At 40.2% G+C, this 20,818-nt stretch overlaps 1 protein-coding gene across 2 annotated transcripts in view; it reads right to left on the bottom strand.

Annotated features, from left to right (window-relative positions):
* Positions 1 to 20,818, bottom strand: part of FAM124A (family with sequence similarity 124 member A) — a 49,254-nt gene that overhangs the window by 17,414 nt on the left and 11,022 nt on the right. For both annotated transcript variants that reach the window (XM_075199073.1, XM_075199071.1), the window contains exon 2: positions 15,938 to 15,969. In XM_075199073.1, coding sequence (XP_075055174.1) covers positions 15,938 to 15,969 — 32 coding nt within the window. The remainder of the gene's footprint in view (positions 1 to 15,937; positions 15,970 to 20,818) is intronic.

Consider the following 20,818-nt stretch of genomic DNA (forward strand, 5'->3'; position numbering starts at 1 on the left):
GCCAAGAAACAGAAGTGGCATAGCTAATCAGCTTGTTAAGTAGAGTACTGTACACTTCACAATATTACAGCAGCTCCTCTTGTGTTTTATTTTGCCACCTGCAATCAGGGCCGGATTAAGGGAATGGAGGCCCCTGGGCTAAGGGGGCCTCCATTCCCCCGTGAGGGCCCCCCCCCGTGATCCGAGCTGCCCCCCCCCCCCCCCCCCCGGGCACTTACCTCCTTCCCTGTGCTGTACGCTCTTTACTGAGGAGATCTCGTGAGAGTGAGACTCATGAGACCTCCTCAGTAAGGAGACTACAGCTCGCCCGGGAAGGAAAGCAGTGAAAGTGCTCAGCAGCACTGATCGTGTCGGGGGCGCCCCCACCCCCGACCGATCAATACTGCTGCTGAGCACTTTCAAGGGCCCCCTGGATGCCATAGGCCCCTGGGCTGTAGCCCAGTTAGCCCTATGGTTAATCCGGCCCTGCCTGCAATTAAGCGATTTTTCCCTGCTTTGTTCTTATAGCGTGTGAGAAGAGATAACGGGGCAGAGCCGGGATATTCATGTCCTGTGTACTTGATACTGACAAATTTGTTGTTGTTCAGAAGGCTTTGAAATCCATTTAAAAAATGCTTTCTGTCTGATTACAGTTTGACTTTTCATCCCCTTTCTAGATCCATTTCCTTAATACAGTGAATTCTGTTTGTAGCTTTAAATCACAATCACCGAACCACACTTATTTCAACATGACAAGCCTGAGGTACAAGCCATATTTCACTGAGGATAAGACGACTATTAAGAGAAAGTTCCCTGATCATCCTAAACACTGTCCTCACAGTGGAGATCCCAACCAGTAGTCCATGCATTATTAAATATAACATTATTTTTTAAAGATTCATTGATGTTTCGGTGGTCAAAAGCCCATTCATTAGGACATTCAAGTCTTAATGAGCAACAAAGTGTTGATTAATGTTTAATAAAGCATACTGCATTTAAAGATTAAGAATCTGCTACTAATGATTATGTCTACAGTCACGGTCAAAAGTTTTGAGAATTACACAAATATTATTTTTCACAAAGTCGGCTGCCTCAGTTTTTATGATGGCAATTTGCATATACTCCAGAATTACATAAAGAGTGATCAGATGAATTGCAATTAATTTCAAAGTCCCTCTTTGACATCACAATGAACATTATCCTAAAAACAACATGTCCACTGCATTTCAGCCCTGCCACAAAGGACCAGGTCAGTGATTCTCTCGTTAACACAGGTGAGATGGTTGATGAGGACAAGGCTGAAGATCACTCTGCCATGCTGACTGAGTTAGAATAACAGACTGGAAGCTTTAAAAGGAGGGTGGTGCTTGAAATCGTTATTATTCCTCTGTTAACCATGGTTATCTGCAAGGAAACACGTGCAGTCATCATTGCTTTGCACAAAAAGGGCTTCACAGACAAGGATATTGTTGCTAGTAAGATTGCACTTAAATCAACCATTTATCGAATCATCAAGAACTTCAAGGAGAGAGGTTCAATAGTTGTGAAGAAGGCTTCAGGGCACCCAAGAAGGTCCAGCAAGCGCCAGGACCGTCTCCTAAAGCTGATTCAGCTGCGGGATCGGGGCATCACCAGTGCAGAGCTTGCTGAGGAATGGCAGCAGGCAGGTGTGAGTGCATCTGCAAGCACAGTGAGACGAAGACATTTGGAGGATGGCCTGTTGTCAAGAAAGCCAGCAAAGAAGCCACTTCTCTCCAGGAAAAACACCAGGGATAGACTGATATTCTGCAAAAGGTACAGGGATTGGATTGCTGAGGACTGAGGTAAAGTAATTTTCTCTAATGAATCCCCTTTCAGATTGTTTGGGGCATCTGGAAAAACGCTTCTCCGGAGAAGGAAGGGTGAGCTCTAATTTCAGTCCTGTGTCATGCCAACAGTAAAGCATCCTGAGACCATTCATGTGTGGGGTTGCTTCTCAGCCAAGGGAGTGGGCTCACTCACAATTTTGCCTAAGAAAATAGTTATGAATAAAGAATGGTACCAAAACATCCTCCAAGAGCAACTTCTCCCAACCATCCAAGAACAGTTTGTTGATGAAAAATGCCTTTTCCAGCATGATGGAGAACCTTTCCACAAGGCAAAATTGATAACTAAGTGGCTCGGGATCAAAACGTCTAGATTTTGAGTCCATGGCCAGGAAACTCCGCAGACCTTAATCCCATTCAGAACTTGTGGTCAATCCTCAAGAGGCGGGTGGACAAACAAAAATCCACAAATTCTGACAAACTCCAAGCATTGATTAGGCAAGAATGGGCGACCATCAGTTAGTATGTGGCCCAGAAGTTGATTGACAGCATGCCAGAGCGAATTGCAAAGGTCTTCAAAAAGAAGGGTCAACACTGCAAATATTAACTCTTTGCTTAAACTTAATGTAATTGTCAATAAAAGCCTTTGACACTTTTGAAATGCTTGTAATTTTACTTCAGTATATCATAGCAGCATCTGTAAAAAAAGGTAGCAAACTTTGTGAAACCCAATACTTGTGTCATTCTCAAAACTTTTGACCATGACTGTATTACTGATGCCGACTGTCCATCTAAGCACCTGCATATTATCTGATGTTTGCAAGCGGTGTTGTTGAAAGACTATGTTGAAAGTTGTAATTCAACAACAGACCCAAAAGGGGCTGCACTGTGTATGTGTTAGCCCCGTGCATGCTTCCGTTTACAGAAATTAAACTTCATCCTGTCCCACTGTCAGTTGTAGGATTGAGTGCAATATATCAAAAATCACCTGCTCTCCTCCTGCAACCATTACATTGTATCCCATAGATTGTAAGCTTGTGAGCAGGGTTCTCCTACCTCTCTGTCTGTATGTATTACTCAATATTGTTTTATTAATGTTTGTTCCCAATTGTAAAGCGCTACGGAATTTGTTGGAGCTACAAATGTTGATGATGATGATGATTAGCAAAGCAGTGACTAGATGCGCTAGTAGGGCAGGTACAGAGACAAGTATCCTAGACCATGGCCTTATCTGTGTGGAGTTTGTATGGTCTCCCGTGTTTGCGTGGGTTTCCTCCGGATGCTCTGGTTTTCTCCCACATTCCAAAAACATACTAGTAGGTTGATGGACTGCTATTAAATTGACCCTAGTCTATCTCTCTGTCTCTGAGTGTATGTTAGGGAATTCAGACTGTAATCCCCAATGGGGCAAGGACTGATGTGAGTAAGTTCTCTGTACAGCGCAGCGGAATTAGAGGCGCTTTATGAATAGCTGATGATGATGATCCCTCTCTGCACTCTCAGTAGGGAGAATATGAAGGACTGAGATGTAGGATGATGGGGATGAGCAGACTGCTTCAAGTCTTAAGGAGAAGCTGCATAAAAATGTTGAATGATTAAATACATGATGATGGACCATTATAGTTATGTAGCTAAATAGTAAACTGGTAGAAATGTTGTAGAGATATTACATTGGCCATCGGTGTACTGCAAAATAGAAAAATAAGACGGTAGTAGAAAGCAGCTGGAAGGAAACTGCAGCAGTCCAGGAGTGCAAGGATGAGAGCATGCATGAGAATATTAATATTGGGAGCTGCCAGAATACAGAAATGTTTTAGGTGAAATAACTGCAAATACAACAGTAGGGGCCCAATTTATTAAGGAACGCAAATGCTGATACATGGTGTATTTTACATAAAAGCGCACAGCGCATGCTCAGAAACAAGCTTTACGCCAGTGAACGCAAGAACATCCAATTCATCTTCAAGTGCAAAGACCGAACACGGAGGGAAATGGGCTTATGCATGTAGTCAATGTACAGTAAGGGCGTGCCAAGCTCGAATGCATTCAGCAGTGCCAGATTCAAGCTTCGGGCATCTCTAAGGTATGTGATATCAGTCGTATCACGTGTACCAGCTACAGGTCATGTGTTCTTTTCATTAATTGCTATATTATTAACAGGTGACAATAATTGAATATCTTTTTTTCCTGTGCAGTCTGCTGGGTCTTTATATTCCAAATATGTATTGGATGTATCCTGCAGTGCATTGTGTCTGTCAGAGCAAAAGATATGTCTTCAGATCCTCTTGTAGTGGAATCATACTTGCTAACTCTCCCTGAATGTCAGGGAGACTCCCTGAAATAGGGGTGATCTCCCTCACTCCCTGAAGAGTCTGGCATTCTCCCTGATGCTGAGCCAGTACAAGACGTGGTTGGCTTTGCCATCTGTGGCATGATGACACAGTTCAGAAATTGTGTCATATGTCCATGTATTGATGCCTATGGAGGTGGCCATTTTCATGGAGACCAAGATTTATTCAACGACTGACAGATAAGACAACATGACTTCAGTAATGGAGACAGAAATGTAAAAGACACTTCAGTCTCTAGAGATTCATTAGCTGCTTTTCTTTAATGTATAGTTGCCTACTCACCCGGAATGTCGGGAGACTCCCGCATTTCTGGGAGACCTCCAGGAAGAGCAAGGCAACCTCCCGGTTCTCGCCCCCACAATAGATAAGTGGAGGGTGCGGGGCTTAATGACGTAAATATTTTGCGTCATCTTAGCACTGCCCCTGCTGTAATTGGCCAAAATTATGACAATCATTTAGGGGGCGTGGCCACAATGATGCGATTCGTCAAGCCCCACCCCCGCACGCCCACCTCCCCAAGGATCTCCCTGAAGTCAACGAGGAAAAGTTGGCAAGTATGAGTTGAATACAGACTTGTGTATGCCTGAAATACGTGACTTCGTTTTGCGAGCCTTAATGAATCAGGCCCTAGTTGTTTTATATTAAGGAAAGTATAACAATCCATTGTTTACGCTTCTTTTTATGCAGTAGGACAAACAAGTTTAAACAGCCTGATATACTGGCGGTAGAGAGGGTATTCAAAGCAAGGGCTTCCAAAGATGTGTGTGGAAATTAAATAGTATATCACTATTGCTTAGACCATGGGCAACAGAGGCCCTAGGGCTACCTGCCACCTTTCAATCTCTCCTCACCGGTTCCCAGCTTCTTCGTGCTTTATGCTCCAACCCCCTCAGCTCTTATTTACTGCTTCGTGCCCCGCAGATATTTACCTCCGAACCCCACTTTTGTCAAATAAAAGCTGAGGCAGCAGGTTAAGCTTGGGGGTTATACAACCGACAAAAAAAAGACTAAACTTTTTCTTATTCTTTGCCCATAAAAACCAACTTCTGCATCACATGACTTTCTAAGCGCAACACAGAGAGGTCACACAGGGCCAGCGGCCCATCTGAGGCCAGAGAAGGAGGAATGTGCAGTCTGCACCGCATAGTCTCCCTCCTTCTTCCTGCGGTGACGGATTTCACAATTCAATAAAGCAAGAAAAGGAATGTTTCGGCAGGCCCTGTGATGCGCTAGTGTGCTGCAAAATCATTGTCTATTTTTGGTTCCACTTACTCATATAAACAGACATTCCCTATTATGGGGCACATTTAAAACAAGTGCAACAATTGGACCAATGGAAACTTCTCTGCAGAATTGCACTGTGCTGTTCTGGAAGGTACATGCAGCAATGAATGGGTGGTTTTAAGGGAGGGGAAGGAGCATTGGGGGGTCCTGCAAGTCAGAAGCGCTGGATATGCCCATGTGATAAGTGAACATGCCCTCTACTCGTGTCAGCACCAACACAAATTGGTCGTGCACAAAATTTGTCCTGTTTCCCAACTGTAAAGGTTGGGGATGTTGTTATATGAAAGCGCATTTTCTATGTGAACTTTAACCAATGTAAAAAAAACATTCAAACAGACAAAGGTGACACAAGTAACTGTGAATCCCATTGTTCTCTCAAATTAATGAATCATTTAATATTTACGTGAGACCATACAGAGAGAAAAGGGTGGGTCTGCTAACCCACAAAAGTAGGTGCGTCCCCCCAGGGCCGCCTTCAGAAAAAAAATCGGGCCCAGTACGGGCCCCCCGTGCTACCCGGGCCCCCCCCATGAGCGGGCCCCCCCTCCATGAGCAACACAGACTTACCTGGGGCCCGCCGCTGGTCTCCGCTATTCTGTCTTCAGCCTGGCTGTCACGGTGACAGCCAGGCTGAAGACAGAATAGCGGAGACCAGCGGCGGGCCCCAGGTAAGTCTGTGCTGAGCTGTTGTACCGGGCCCCCTGGTGAGCCCGGGCCCGGTACAACAGTACCCCCCGTACCCCCCTGATGGCGGCCCTGCGTCCCCCTATCACAGGGCAGTTCCAAGGACTGGGACCTGAGCTGGCTCTTCCAAATATGCTTTGTGGACACACAGGTGCATTGCACAAATTAGAAAGACAATGCAGCTCAGCATTTTTTGCAATCTGTACATGACCCTTAATGACCCCAATACAATTCAATTCCCTCCACACCAGACAAGAAATAGAGCATAGTTGCTGCTACTACTACTACTTGTGTCAGGGTTCCAATTAAAGAGCTCTTACATTCTTCCACGGTCTATCTATTGGACTTTGCAAACTATGGGCTTGAGTTATTAAGTAGAGCAGAACATAAAAAAGGAGTAACTTTGCACCTGGGTCAAACCAGGTTCCATTGGAAGGGGGAAGGTAAATTTAAAATGTGGGGACATATTTAATGCTGGGATAGGGCATGTCCTAGATAAAGTTAAATTTCAAAGTAGAAATAAAGCTAACAAGCATTTGTGTCCTACATGAAAAAACAGCTAACATCTAATTTATGTGCAAAATAATAAACTAATTTGCACCCCTTGCATTGTAACATGGCTCATCAATATTGCACAATTATTGTGTGTAAACCATACATAGCATAATGTGCCCCATAATATCTGGAAATAAAACATTAAAAGTATTATTTTAGGAAAATAATTAGGAGACTGTTGAAGCAGAAACACTAGCAGCATTTCCGTCTCTTGATTATTACTGTAGCAGGGAACTGGTAAAGAGATTGATGGAATGATGTAACATTCATATTTAACATCAAAGAATTAACCCGCCCTCAACTTCCTGAGGATATATCCATCCATTGTCACAAGCTCTAAATGGATTTCCAATAATGTAGATATTTCCTCAAGGTGACAACCAAAAGTAACACTTAACACAGGACTATGGGCGATAGATACCAAAAACATATGTTTTAAAACTCCAGAACAGAGCTATATTTTCTATATAATATGAGTGGTGCCAAATAGCACACCAGAGAATGGTTTAGTGGAGCAATAGGATTTATATGATGTAGACTGAAATAGAATTTGGTATCAAAGGTCTACCGCAATGAAATATCTATCATTCTCGCAGTTCATTTGTCATTAGAGTAGATAAAAATGGGAAAAAGAAGAATACTTTAGTGACATTCAATCATAGCAAATGTGAAATTACTTTTCACCTGCAACGCCCTGAACATACAATGTAAAATAATTAAATGAACCCCTTCCTGCATTCTAATACCCAGAGGAATAATGTTGGAATATAGGAGCCACAAGCAGACAAATATATATATGTAAAAAAAAATTGGTGATGACTGAGAGAACCTTATAAGCAAGGCTAACAGGTATAGTAGAAAACAAGGCAAGCAACTTAAATATATTACAAATAGTGCTGCATGTACCAATTACCAATATGTTATCAAATATAAACGATTTGATAAATTGCAAAACATCCTCTTAGAAATGATTAATAACAGAGAACAACAGCTGCCCTCAGCTATATAGCACATGTTAATGCAGTGCTTAACATCTGGTGCCCTGTCAAGGTATGGGGACTACGGCATACATATTTGTGACTTTTAAAAAATGTCTTTTAATATTGGCTCAACTTCTATTTTGGGTTTCAAGGTCCTTTAATAAAAAGACATTGTGTTTGGATTGTTAATATTGACAGATATTTGGATAACAGATACAGGGTACAGTTCACGAATGTCTGTTTTATTTGCGCAAGATACGCATTTCTGTACTGTACATGGGCACTAAACATGTGTATGCAACTTACCCAGTACAGTGTGATGACTTGAATTCTCCCCGAAGGGGGTATATTTACTAAACTGCGGCTTTGAAAAAAATGGAGATGTTGTCTATAGCAACCAATCAGATTCTAGTTATCATTTATTTAGCGCATTCAACAAAATGACAGCTAGAATCTGATAGGTTCCTATAGGCAACATCTCCACTTTTTCAAACCTGCAGTTTAGTAAATATACCCCTCAAGGTCTCAACAATCTCACCTACCAATAGATGATTGTGAATTGTAAACATCTTTTTGATTTTAAGGTATTCTACAGTACAGTCAACTACATTGGACATCTTTACGAGGAATTCTTGGACTTCCAACTTCTTGTGGCTGTAACCTGTCAATTCTGAAAGTGTTTGAAGTCACCCAGTCTCGGGCACACATTTAAAGGCTTACTTTATATTTAAAGGCTTACTTTATCAGGTGCCATTGGTCTCTTCTGTTATACTGTGCAGGTGTTACATTCAATTTATGTGTATTACTGTATAATAAAGACATTTCTTTTTACTGTGTACTGATAAGAAATGGTGAAAGTGGTAATGAGGAAGAGGAGGACAACGAGGTATTATCCAATATATTGCCACTGACAATACACTTCCAAATCACTAAGACACAGAAAGTGAAAAACTTGATCCATTCGAGCTGTGTGGGAAAGTGAGTAATTTCCTGAGGCGATGGAACAGAGTCTCTTATCTGTGCAACGTACAGCCGTGTTATACACAAATACATGATTAATGTGCTGTTACACCCGCTGGCACAGGGAATGAGCCCATTAAGAAAACAAGTAGCATGCCATTGTTGGAAGCCCTATTTAAACTGACTAAAACAGTCCATTTGTTTGTCTTTTTCCCTTTGTGGCAGAACTCAAGAAGATGTATGTACTCCTTAGAAGTCCACGATATCTTAATTTAACTTAACATGTGAACCCTGCAGTCGTCAATTAATTTTCTTTGCAGTCTATTCAATAGTCTCGGTGTATTTAATTGGCTGCATCCTCACAAAAGGGAGGATTTAGAGTTGGCCACAAATGCCTTTGCGCTGTGCAATTCTGTATTTTGCATTATATTTCTCACAATTTGCAACAGTATTTTGAGCTGCACGTATCTGAAACTCAGTCCCCTTCTGCTCAGGGGCGTTCACATGCAAGTACAGTAAGAGCACAGACGCAATGCAAGTGCGCCCCTTTTAGATGAGCCTTATTTTGGGCTATACATATCTTTGACATGTTCTTTATTAAGTCTAAATGCTATGCCTACACAAGACGGATGCAGTTTTCAGACTGATGATAAGTACCGACGCATATCTGCTTCGGATGCCATATATACACAAGATTTAATGCTGCACTAAAGGTTGCCCCAAAGTCTTTAAGCACCTTCTTGAAACCTTTTTAGTGAATTTATACTGCAGCGATTTTGGGTGAATCTTCTGTTCAATGCTTGAAGGATCTTACCATAGATTAGTAGGCCTCAAATATGTCCCCAGGCTTTATGACACGTGCATAGGAGGATTAATCACTGCCTCAACCAATATGATACATCTATGGTGATAAATCTACTTGTACTTGTGACAGAGGAATCTCAGAACATCTCTAAGACATTATGTTTGCTTAGCTCAATGGTGGACAACAGGCAGACAAGTGAACGCATCTGTCACATGAGGTACCGTCTGACCTTAAGCCAATGCCCATCTTTGGAACTCTTTGGAGCACAATGCACTCATAGAGTTTATGCAACAAGTTATGATTGGATAGTAATGTCTTCTCACCAGCTTGACTAGTTAATTCTAGTTTAGCCAAATGCTTGCGTTGTGTGAACACTCCATGCTGATGCTCTGACCTTGGTGTGTACACAAAAGTTGGGAGTTGTAATGTAGTTGTACCAGGGGTTTTATGATCTGATACTTCTCCAAAAACATAATGTGCAATACTCTTGTGGTACCAAGGACCACTTGTGAAACTCCGGAAAATATCAAATGGCACACTAATTCCTTACTTCATAAGAGAAAGCCGATGTTCCCTTTTGAAAGACAAGCACAGGAAAAACTTGTATTAATTTGTTCCCAGTAGCCCTGTTAATCCAGGTGCTTTAGGAATCTTAGGAATCTAAGAGTAATTAAACACTGGCATTTTCAGTGTGGCTCTCCTCTGGTTGTGCCTGGCTGCGCTCAAAGTATGGTGAACGCAGTCTGATCAGATCATAATATAGACATATGCTTCACCCATATATAAATCCACTGAAACAGCTATGGCGTCCTGGGCAGACATGACAATGGGGCCTCATTTTTATTGTGTACTGGTTAAAAGACACGATAATCAGCAACATAGGAAGCATAGATCAACATGCCACACAGACTTGGCAATTAAGCCTTAAAGTTTAGCGTCACAATAACAGGCAACTGACTTGTAAGAGTCTAAATTACCTTATAACATGACCAACAGAGTTCTCATTCTAAATGACTTTGATATCTATTTTTCTAATGGTCACAGTGCTTGGATCAGTCAGTGAACTGTACAGCCACATTACAGAGATCAGTGTGTAACCTGTCTGGGTGTAATCTCTATTGTCTTTTACCAGCAAAGGATTTGTAGAGAAACTACACAGCTCCTGACAGATGACTTAGTGCGGAAGCACCAATATAATCCCTACTGTAAAAAATGTGGCGGTCAGCTCGACAGCAGAGTCACTGAATGGAGACTGTCAGCTCCAAGCGTCATATCACTTAATCATTTCTATTCATGTCAAACCAGGCACAAACCATAGAGAAATATATCATTAATAATGTGGCCTGTAACTCTTATCAGGATATAACTATAATGGTTGGTTACTTAACCGCAGACCGCACAGTAGATGGAATCTATTCTGACGAAAGGCTGTCTGTATACAAGGGCCCACACTAAACAGGACTAATTTGGGGTAATATATAAAAAATAAAAATAAAGGATGGACAATAAGAATAATATCAACAGTGGTTGCTCCAAAACAAATATATATAGAGATGTTGCCTATAGCAACCAATCAGATTCTGGCTGTCATTTTGCAAAATGCACTAAATAAATGTAAGCTAGAATCTGATCAGTTGCTATAGGCAACATCTCCACTTTTTCAAACCCGCAGTTTAGTAAATATACCCTTTGGACTTTAAAGTTTACCTAGCATCAGTAGGTAGAAATAATAGCAAGTTATTCTCCTGTGGTTGCATCTGCAAAATTAGGCCAGAAAATAAAGATCCATTGCTTCCAAGTAACATCATAGCTGTGTCCAGCTACGATGTTACCCTTATGAAAGGTGTTTAAATAACCCAGCTGCCTGCAGATTATAAACAATAATCATCGCTCCTGGAAACACCATGCAAAAGGAATGACATTCAAGTAAACTTCTAAACATACTGTATTACATAGGAAAACAAGAATAATATAAATAGAACTATAAATAACAAAAATATCATCAAAATATGAAATGAAGATCCCAGCTGAAAAGTTTCATTGTCAATACTTCATAAATACCAAATGGTTCTAATTTATTAATTCTGCTCAATTTGTCCCACTCATAGGATCTTCTTTTATTCTACAAATACATTGAAAAGAGAGCAGAGAAATATCCACAGTATGTTGTCTACTAAACTGGCTACAAATAGGAAAGGTGTCATCCCTGTTTTAAATATCAAGGATCTGCGCAGCAATAGGTATTATTAATGGGCAGATAGTACGTTCTACATATTGGATATTATACCCTAAACGTGTAATCAAACAGACAACATGGTTTGTAGAACCACAAGTCTGTGATATTATCTGTAAAAAGTTTCACCTGCAGCAGAATAAGTAGAAACTGATTGTTTTTTTACATGCACTGTGTGAGGCCGAGATGATCCCACTTCTAGCTCCAGGATTCCTGCTAGCTTGCACTGAGAGTATTCCTATTTATTTCATGCATGGGATTATGACTGCAATTTGGTGGATACCATTGTACTGTTGACTTTCTTTGAACAAGAGGTCGCTATGGATGCAGCTGAGCTGCCAGGTGAGGATCTCTCTTTAGAGGAATATAGTAATATTCCCATAAGCAGCTTTAGTACATGTTTTGTTTCCACTAGAAAGCACCTGCAAGGAACTCAACCAAAACATATTAGAAATTGTGCTGGATAACACCTGTTAATCTCATTTCTCTATGGCTTCTATTTTTGGCTTCTACGGCTAAAACACAAAGATTAGTGGATTACATCTACAATATTGCTAAAATTGATATTTAGGTGAATGGAGAAATGAAGGTCCCAAGCAGTACAACTGTAGTAGGACCTTAAGCCTAGTAGAAGACAATATATTAAATTCTGCAGAGAATCTCAGTTCTTCATTTAGCCAAAAGAGTACAGCTTAATCTACTTGTTCCTTTACATTAATGGAAATGACTACTGAACAGCGGAATCTTATGTATAATAAAGTGAAACAAGATAGCTCACAATTAATAAAAGACGTTTCACAATTCCATGGTTTATCGGAATTTGAGGAGCGTTTAAAATAACACATTAAACAACTGGAAACAACAGTGGAAAGTCAGAAAATAGAGAGAGAAGGAGGATTATGATGTTGGTGTATACTTGGGAAAAAAGAACAGACTGCGACCACAGATAATAAAGAAACACACAAAGAAACAGAAGTATTAATCTATTTTTCTTGAAAAATAATCAATTGGAGATTAAACATGTTTCATTTTCCACCTCTGAGAGGGATTCCCGGTCCAGAGATTCTGATGTGTCCAATTATATGGTTATATCTTCCCAATGTGATAATAGTCCAATGATATTGTTTATCTTATCATCATTATTAGGGGTCTCTAAATAAAGAAAGACTGTAAATCCCTTTATCCTCTGTATACAGCTGTATTCCCACTGTACTACTTGATGTTTTTCCTCACTGCTGTGAAAACCCATAATTCAATAATCCTAACTCCAGACCCTTGTCCATTTGTATGCAATGATCAATATCTCTTATTCTTATAAGATTATCTGAAAACAGGCGCCAGTTCTTATTCGTAACCTTTCTGGTTAGAAATATATTTGCCACTACCAAATGCAGGCTTGATACATTGCATTATTTGATGGATCTTATGCCACTAAAAACCCCCCATAGCAGTCTGCAATCTGATGGTTTGAGATAATGCAGATTGCGGTGAGGTTATTACTTTGTAAATGACTTTGTAATTTGTGTAGAGTAGAGTTTGTGGTGCAGCGAAGGTACACACACATGGTAATGAGATTAATCATCACACTGCGGTGTGTTGTACCCATCTCTTTCCTCCACCGTGCACTAAAATTCTCCGTCAGCTTTGCTGTTTTACAGCAGATCCGCATAATATGTAATAACTAAAAATTACAAATGTCAGCGCTCTGCTTCAAACATAGAGCCCAAAACCTGTGAATATGGAGCTTAATAAGCTCCCAGGTGCCCCTATAAAACTACATATCTGAGAACTCAGAGATATCACGTCATTAATCTTTTAAAACAATGATGTTCACAATTTTCTAAGGATAGCGGCATTGCTATGAATGGATGTCCATAAGCCAGTTCCCATTAAAAATGATTCCATACAATATATTGCTGTTCTCAAGGAAGCCTATAGTCACAGTCTTTGGTTGAACAGGATTGAAACAGAACAGGCATTATTTTAAAACCAATGTCAGGGTGAATGATGGACTTTTGTGTAGTACACCCCTCGTCATTCTGACATTTTTACTCAACTTGGTTATTGTATTGATATTTAATACTGGTAAGAGCACAAACTGAAAGTTGCGCTAAATATATCATATTGGTTGATGTTGCAATCCAGGGATGTTTTCTAAGCACACAGTACAGTGATATGTGTCCCCTGCACTGACTGATACTCTCCTTTCTGAGAACATGGATGTGCTGGGTCACTCAGTATTTATAATTAAACACTTTTTATGCTTATATGTGGTTGCTCTATTGCTCAAGGCATCCAGATGTATCACTGTGTAACACACTCATTTCCTATTAGATTGTAAGCTCTTTGTAAGCAGGGCCAATTATTCAATGTGTTGGGATATATTCTGTAAATAATGCAGGTCTGTGTTCTCTCCGCAATCGGATATTTTGGAGCTTTACAAACAAAAGCAAAATAAATTATCACTGATAAGATGTCGGAACAGATCTGACTTCCTGATTGGCTGTAAAGGCCAGACTCTGCTTAAATGAAATGTATTCATTTTGAAGATCTCCTTTAAGCAGATTTGCCTAAATTCACTTGTTAACTCACAGATAGCATTAGGAATTAGCAAGTGAAAACATCAATTCCTGCTTTACTACTTACACGAAATAAGGATTATAATGGTTCATCTGCAATGGAGAATTCTGGGTAATGTCATATGCTAGGTCAAGAATGCCATCTGCTTTCCGGCTATCCTATTATAACCAGTGATGTGCTTTAAAACCCTTTGCTCTTTATCTGCAGCATGATATGTTAATAGATTTACACTTAGATGTACGTAGATTCCTTTTGCATCATAAACGCATTTCCGTATTGTGCACGCACAGCAAAAATACGTTCTTATGTAGATTTTTGCATATTGAAGACTTCTCTTACAAGTGGAGAGGTGGAAAAGGGCAAGAATGGGCAAGTGTAAGTTGAGTACAATAGCGGCAGCATTGTCTAGCTGCTTCTCATTGGCTGTTTGTGTATTTACTCTCCAGCTGACAGAACTTAATTCATTAACGCTGTGACTATATTATACCAAGTCCCGGCCGTCCATTCCCATTACTTATTTTTCATTTCCATTTAGACTACTGTTGGAAAGTTGATGGAGGTGGAAGTCTTTATATTACATTACATTTCCTATGGAAAATGTGGCTCACGTTTATTAATAAATATCAAGACACTATTCTCTCTCGTGTATATGACAATTACTTTATTATACTGTGTATAAATAGGGTCATGTGACTTTTGCATTTACTACTAGTACTGGCAAAGCACATCTCTACGCTATCGTTAGGTGCAAGTGTACATCTGACGCATGCTAGGGTCGGATACTACTGTTTTTGAGTTGGATGCAACTGGGGATATGTCCCACTCACACATGTAAATACATCTTTTTCTGTGTAAGTTCGGTGCATTAACGCATTCAACTCCAAATGGAGCCCAATGTAGCCTAACGTGGCATCAAACATGTTTTTCGCCACCTACAGATTAATTAAACATTAATTAAATTGAATGGCATATGACATGTTAAATGTCAATTTATTTTTCTACATCTGTATTTGAAACTGTAGAGTTACCTACTCACTCCCTGCATCCAGCCATTGACCAAAGTGCTGATCCACCAGATCTGTCAGTAATTCGACTACACAAGTGCAGGGCCAACCTATACAGTTGAGGGTCAAAATTGCAAATTCCCTGACACATGCCGACCTGATATACTGTACTGTGTGATCAAATCCAATCATTTAGGGGTGGAGGTCTTGTCACTAGCCTACAAAATCTGCACTTGCTAAACTTCATACACTGAGTTCTTTCTATCCTGATGCTATTATTGGCTTAGTACTTCTTAGGAGACCAGGGGGTAAATGTATCAAGCTGAGAGATTTCCGGCGGGTTTGAAAAACCAATCAGATTCTAACTATCATTTATTTAGTACATTCTACAAAATGATAGCTTGAATCTGATTGGTTGCTATAGGCAACATCTCCACTTTTCAAACCCACCGGCAAACTCTCAGCTTGATACATTTACCCTTTGGTTTCTCTGCAGCATACAAACTCAGAGTTCATTCACACCCCGCAGATCAATGCACAGATATTAAATTATTATGTGAAAGGATCCGAACACTAAATATAAAATAAAACTTGCTTTGTTTTCCTATTCACGCCGGTAATTGTACTGAAGGACATGGCAGTAAAATAAGCATTCCCCAAAATTCTTGAAGTCAGCCAAATGTAGAAAATCACTGATTGTCAGAAATATATACTTACTACTTGTAGAGGACATGCGGCTGTAGTCTGACCTGCAAAACAAGCAACAAATGAACATTTCATTACACACATTCTGCTAAAATCACAGACATATTGTGGTATCTTTCTGGCATTTGTGGCAAGTAAAACAATCTTCAGCTCACACAACTCTTTTAGTAAATTAACTATTTCACTGAATTATGTGATGAAACACAGCTGTTTAGGGGTTGTACTCATTGGCAGTTTTAAAAATTAGATTAACAGGTTGTTTTTTTTAACACCATCAAAGAGTATATAAATGGCAATCAGAAACCATTGTTTTTAATATCACTATACCCATTGTTGTTTTTACATCCTGTTCTGCTTTTACCATTTAATATGGGCAAACATTGCCTGCAATCCTCTTTTTAAGCACAGTAAAAACGTTAGTGAGAATGAACATTTATTGAAAACTACATCTGTTAGAAACCAAAAGCATCTATTTGCTGGCTGAATGAATATTCATGAGGATGCAGCTTATCAATTCATTAGTTGATACTACTACTTCTCTTTTCAGAAATATTTGTTCATGCCCCCAGCTCCTACTGAACTGATATGCTCCCGTCTAATGAAATGATGATAACGATATCAGCAGCACTTTCTAACCGCTTCTCATTGGCTGTTTGGACTGCTACAGAACAGCAGAGTCCCACTGGGTTATTAAAGCGGTAAATGAGGGATGTTTGTATGTGGGTGGTATTTAATTACATTTTACATGGAGATTGCAGCTTTAGCATTTAGTAGTTACAAGTTAAGACTCATATATAATAATATTCTGCGTTAGACCTAAATAGTGAAATAATGATGAAATGTCCTAATATGTTAATATTTATCTTTATCAACTGATAATAGATAATACAGTCAGTGGAATACAAGACATGTAAAACATTAAGCAATGGTGTAAATATACATCATGGATACATCATAGTATGGAATTATAAATCATTATGGTTAACATAGTGCCATGCTGCACTGATGCTGAGAGACTGCCTTGAAAAAGTCACCTAGGTGACGAAACGCGTCGGTCTATCACCCGCCACTTCCGGTTTCGTGCACATCCGGTCGTGGACACTCAGGAAGCGTGCGTTCCACGTTTGGCACGCACGCCGACATCCCGCTCGTTACTCTGCCCGCCACATCTATCATAACATTCTCCTGATCCCGTATATCCGGCACTTAATATCTATCGCGAGGATTACCTATCTACCATCTGGACCTCACACGGACTATATTGGACATCTTGAGGATCACCGCTATATCCTGGATTGTTTCAAGCGCAAGTAACACAACCCCCTTTCTTTTCCTCCTCCTCTGGACATTGTTTTAACCTGCTGGAATACTTGAGACTGTCTCCAAGTGCAAGTATCGCTATTTCTCTCCTCCCCCTTTATTTTGGGCACTATTGTATTTTCTGGACATTTTACATTTCCAGGATTTTTCCACTAAAATATTGATCAATCCCTCATTCGATTCAAATAATCTCTCAGCATCAGTGCAGCATGGCACTATGTTAACCATAATGATTTATATTTCCATGCTATGATGTATCCATGATGTATATTTACACCATTGCTTAATGTTTTACATGTCTTGTATTCCACTGACTGTATTATCTATTATCAGTTGATAAAGATAAATATTAACATATTAGGACATTTCATCATTATTTCACTGTTTAGGTCTAGCGCAGAATATTATTATATATTTGTACCATCTCAGGTTGGACTATCCTGATATTCCACTGCTCTCACCTATCTACATCCGTAGTGCGCTTCCTCCGTTCTGCATATACAAGTTAAGACTCGTCTCTACCGTGGCATGTATGTATACGCATCAATACGCCTGGTGCAGGAGCAGTGCTGTATTTGAGTTGGACATATCTTGACATACTTGTGACTCAATACACACACATACAAAGTATGCTTTCTGGACAGAAACTTTAGGCATATTTATAATATCTGTAGCCCCTAGGGCAGAAGCAGGATTTGTAGAGATTGGTTTCCACGCTACGCCGCCGGTGGGCGTGACCAGCATGCATGGTGGCGTGGCTATATTTTGTAGACTTTGCTTGGCTGCTCTCCAACTCTTCCTATCCACATCATATACACAGGCAATTCCTATCCCCATCATATACATGGGGCAAGCATACAGTGCCCCATGCTGGGAGGGGGTTTCCAGACACTAGGAAACCCCCCTCGGTTTGCCTATGGGCCCCTGTATGTATTCATTAAATTGACTAAATATAAAGAATTATAGAATTGCCTCATATTGCTATTGAATGCAAAAACAAGTTTTCTTGTTGCAGGACAAGTTATTTCAATGAGCTTCACAGGGAATGCACATTTGGGAAGGTTGATCCCGGTTTAGGAAGTGGCAACAGAGTTACATTAACTGAACTCTACACATCCTCATTACTTTCAGATGGAACCATTTCACACTTTATATTGGAAACCGACAGCGCTGAGGTCGCTGACATGGAGCCCCCACATTTCTGTTAGTTGGAGGTATTATCCGTTAACGGATGAGTGTATAATAACATTCCTGCACTAGCTCTGTTCCAGGTTCTCTCTCATTCTGCACAATATGGGAAGAGGTGGAGCAAACTAACAGCGCTGTATCTTTCCCACCCTCCTGCGTTGCAGCTCCTGGGGGCGAGCACTACTGAACTGTGTGGTATCTGGCATGTGACCCCCATACTTCTGCTAGTTGGTGGAAGGAGGCTTAATAACCAATAATTTACTTTGTGGGTGTAAATATTCGTTTAAATTCCCGCTACGCAAATTATCGGCAAATGTGCCTGTGCAGGAAAATTGTAATATATTTGCTCACAACAAGCATTGTTTGATTATAATTCTCAAGTGAATGGATGTATCTGATAGAGGCAGTAATATAATGATTTTACTTGACAATGTAAATCCTTAAAAGACAACTAAGCCCAAATATCGCATATTGCAGGGGAAATAAATGTGTCGTACCTTCCATTCACACATACAATTACATTCATTTATAGTTTATGGGAAAAAAAGAAAACAAGCGAAAACAAAAAGAAGCAGCTGTAATTATCTTCTTTCCTGAAAGAAACATGACAGGAGCCATCTTTTAATCTACATGAAAGTCTGCTTCATCTCAATGACAAATGGAATGTTCACAAGGTAACTAAGATCTAACATTTGGGAAACAAAATATAAAGCACGATAGAAGAAAGTGACTATTTTCTTATCCGCTATTGCAAGACAGACAGAACGCCCCTTCATGGTAACAGGTGTTTGCTGGACATACTTCAGAGCATTCGGTGTAGCCCAGGGTTTCCCAAACCCAGTCCTCAGGGCCCCCCAACAGTGCAGGTTTTCCATATCTCCTTGCTGGAGCACAGGTGTATTCATTACTGACTGATACATTGTAACAGATCCACAGGTGGTCCTAATTATGTCACATGTGATCCGGAAAACCTGCACTGTTGGGGAGCCCCGAGGACTGGGTTTGGGAAACCCTGGTACTGTAGCCCATCTAGTATTAGGTATTATTTCACCACACAGGGTCTATTGAAAAGCACAACGATGGCCAGAACAGCTCCGAATAATTGTAATAAATCAGGGATTCTTTTTCACTCCAACATTAGAAGATTTTATTGCATCCTAAATAGCAGAGTTTTCAGCTCCACAGCTTCCTTTCAATTACACGTTTCCCAACTCCCAACAAATAAAATAGAAAATCAGTGAAAGGCTACTAAAAAGGTGCATGTATAACAAAACTGCAGCAAAGACTTCAATTGTTAAATATGTACAAATTAGAAGGAATAGAGGTGATGTGATACAAACATTCAAATATATCAAAAGTATCACTAAAGCTCAGGAAGACAGCACTTTTAGAAATATGACTTCTACAAGAGCACACACTGGGACAGTGCAGGAAGACTGAAAGGTAGAAGGTATTTATTACAGGAGGGTGATAGATCCAGCAGTTTTGGTGGGGGCTCAGACTATGCTATTGTTATGACTAAGCAAGTAAAGCTAGGTACACACTACAGGGGTTTCGTCCAATAATTGGCTCAATCAGCCGACATAAGACCGCTTGTTCAAAAGTCGGGTCAGTGTGTGCAGTGACACGATGGTCGAAAGTCTGCCCAAATGGACAATTGTCGCCTCATTTGGTTGGTAGTACCGTTAAATATTTTCGTTCCAATCTCATTTCCGCTGTGTAGTGTGTATAAACTTCCGACTGATGTTGCTTCAGTGTGTACGAAATTACAGTCATTGCTCACGAAAACATGTCTGTAAAAAGTCGCTAAAGGGACGTTCGCTGTTCCCTTTATCGTCTAAAACAAGGCTAGTGTGTATGCAGTCCATGGACCGAGCGATCGGACCATCGATCGCATGTAAAATCGATCGGCATTAAAAGTTGGTGGAAAATTCTGCAGTGTGTACCCAGGTTTACACACAACCCTCCCCCCCAAAAAAAAAAATCAATAAAAACACCCCAAACCACCTCCACACCCAAAATTAATAAAATTAAAAAACAAACATACACAAAAACTGCAGGTTAGATGGACCAATAGATTTTTTTCTGTGGTAAAAATGTATGTTTCTACTAAGAGATGCCAATTCAATGTAGTTTACAATAAATGTCAATTTGTGCTCAGATTGACTCTAAGTAGAGGATGTGTAGCTTCATTGCTGAAACAGAACTATTGAGTTCTAATGCATTCAGAGCCTTAATCCTGGTTTTGTGCTGCTCGGTAGTCACTGTACTTTACCTCAGGGGAATGCAACTTGTGTGAATGTACTTCACTTTGAATAGATGTCTGTTGGCACATCAGTTTTAGGTTTACAACATGAACAATGACTTGCCCGAAAACACATTTCA

The sequence above is a fragment of the Mixophyes fleayi genome, chromosome 2 (assembly GCF_038048845.1).
Source record: "Mixophyes fleayi isolate aMixFle1 chromosome 2, aMixFle1.hap1, whole genome shotgun sequence".
NCBI lineage: Eukaryota > Metazoa > Chordata > Amphibia > Anura > Limnodynastidae > Mixophyes > Mixophyes fleayi.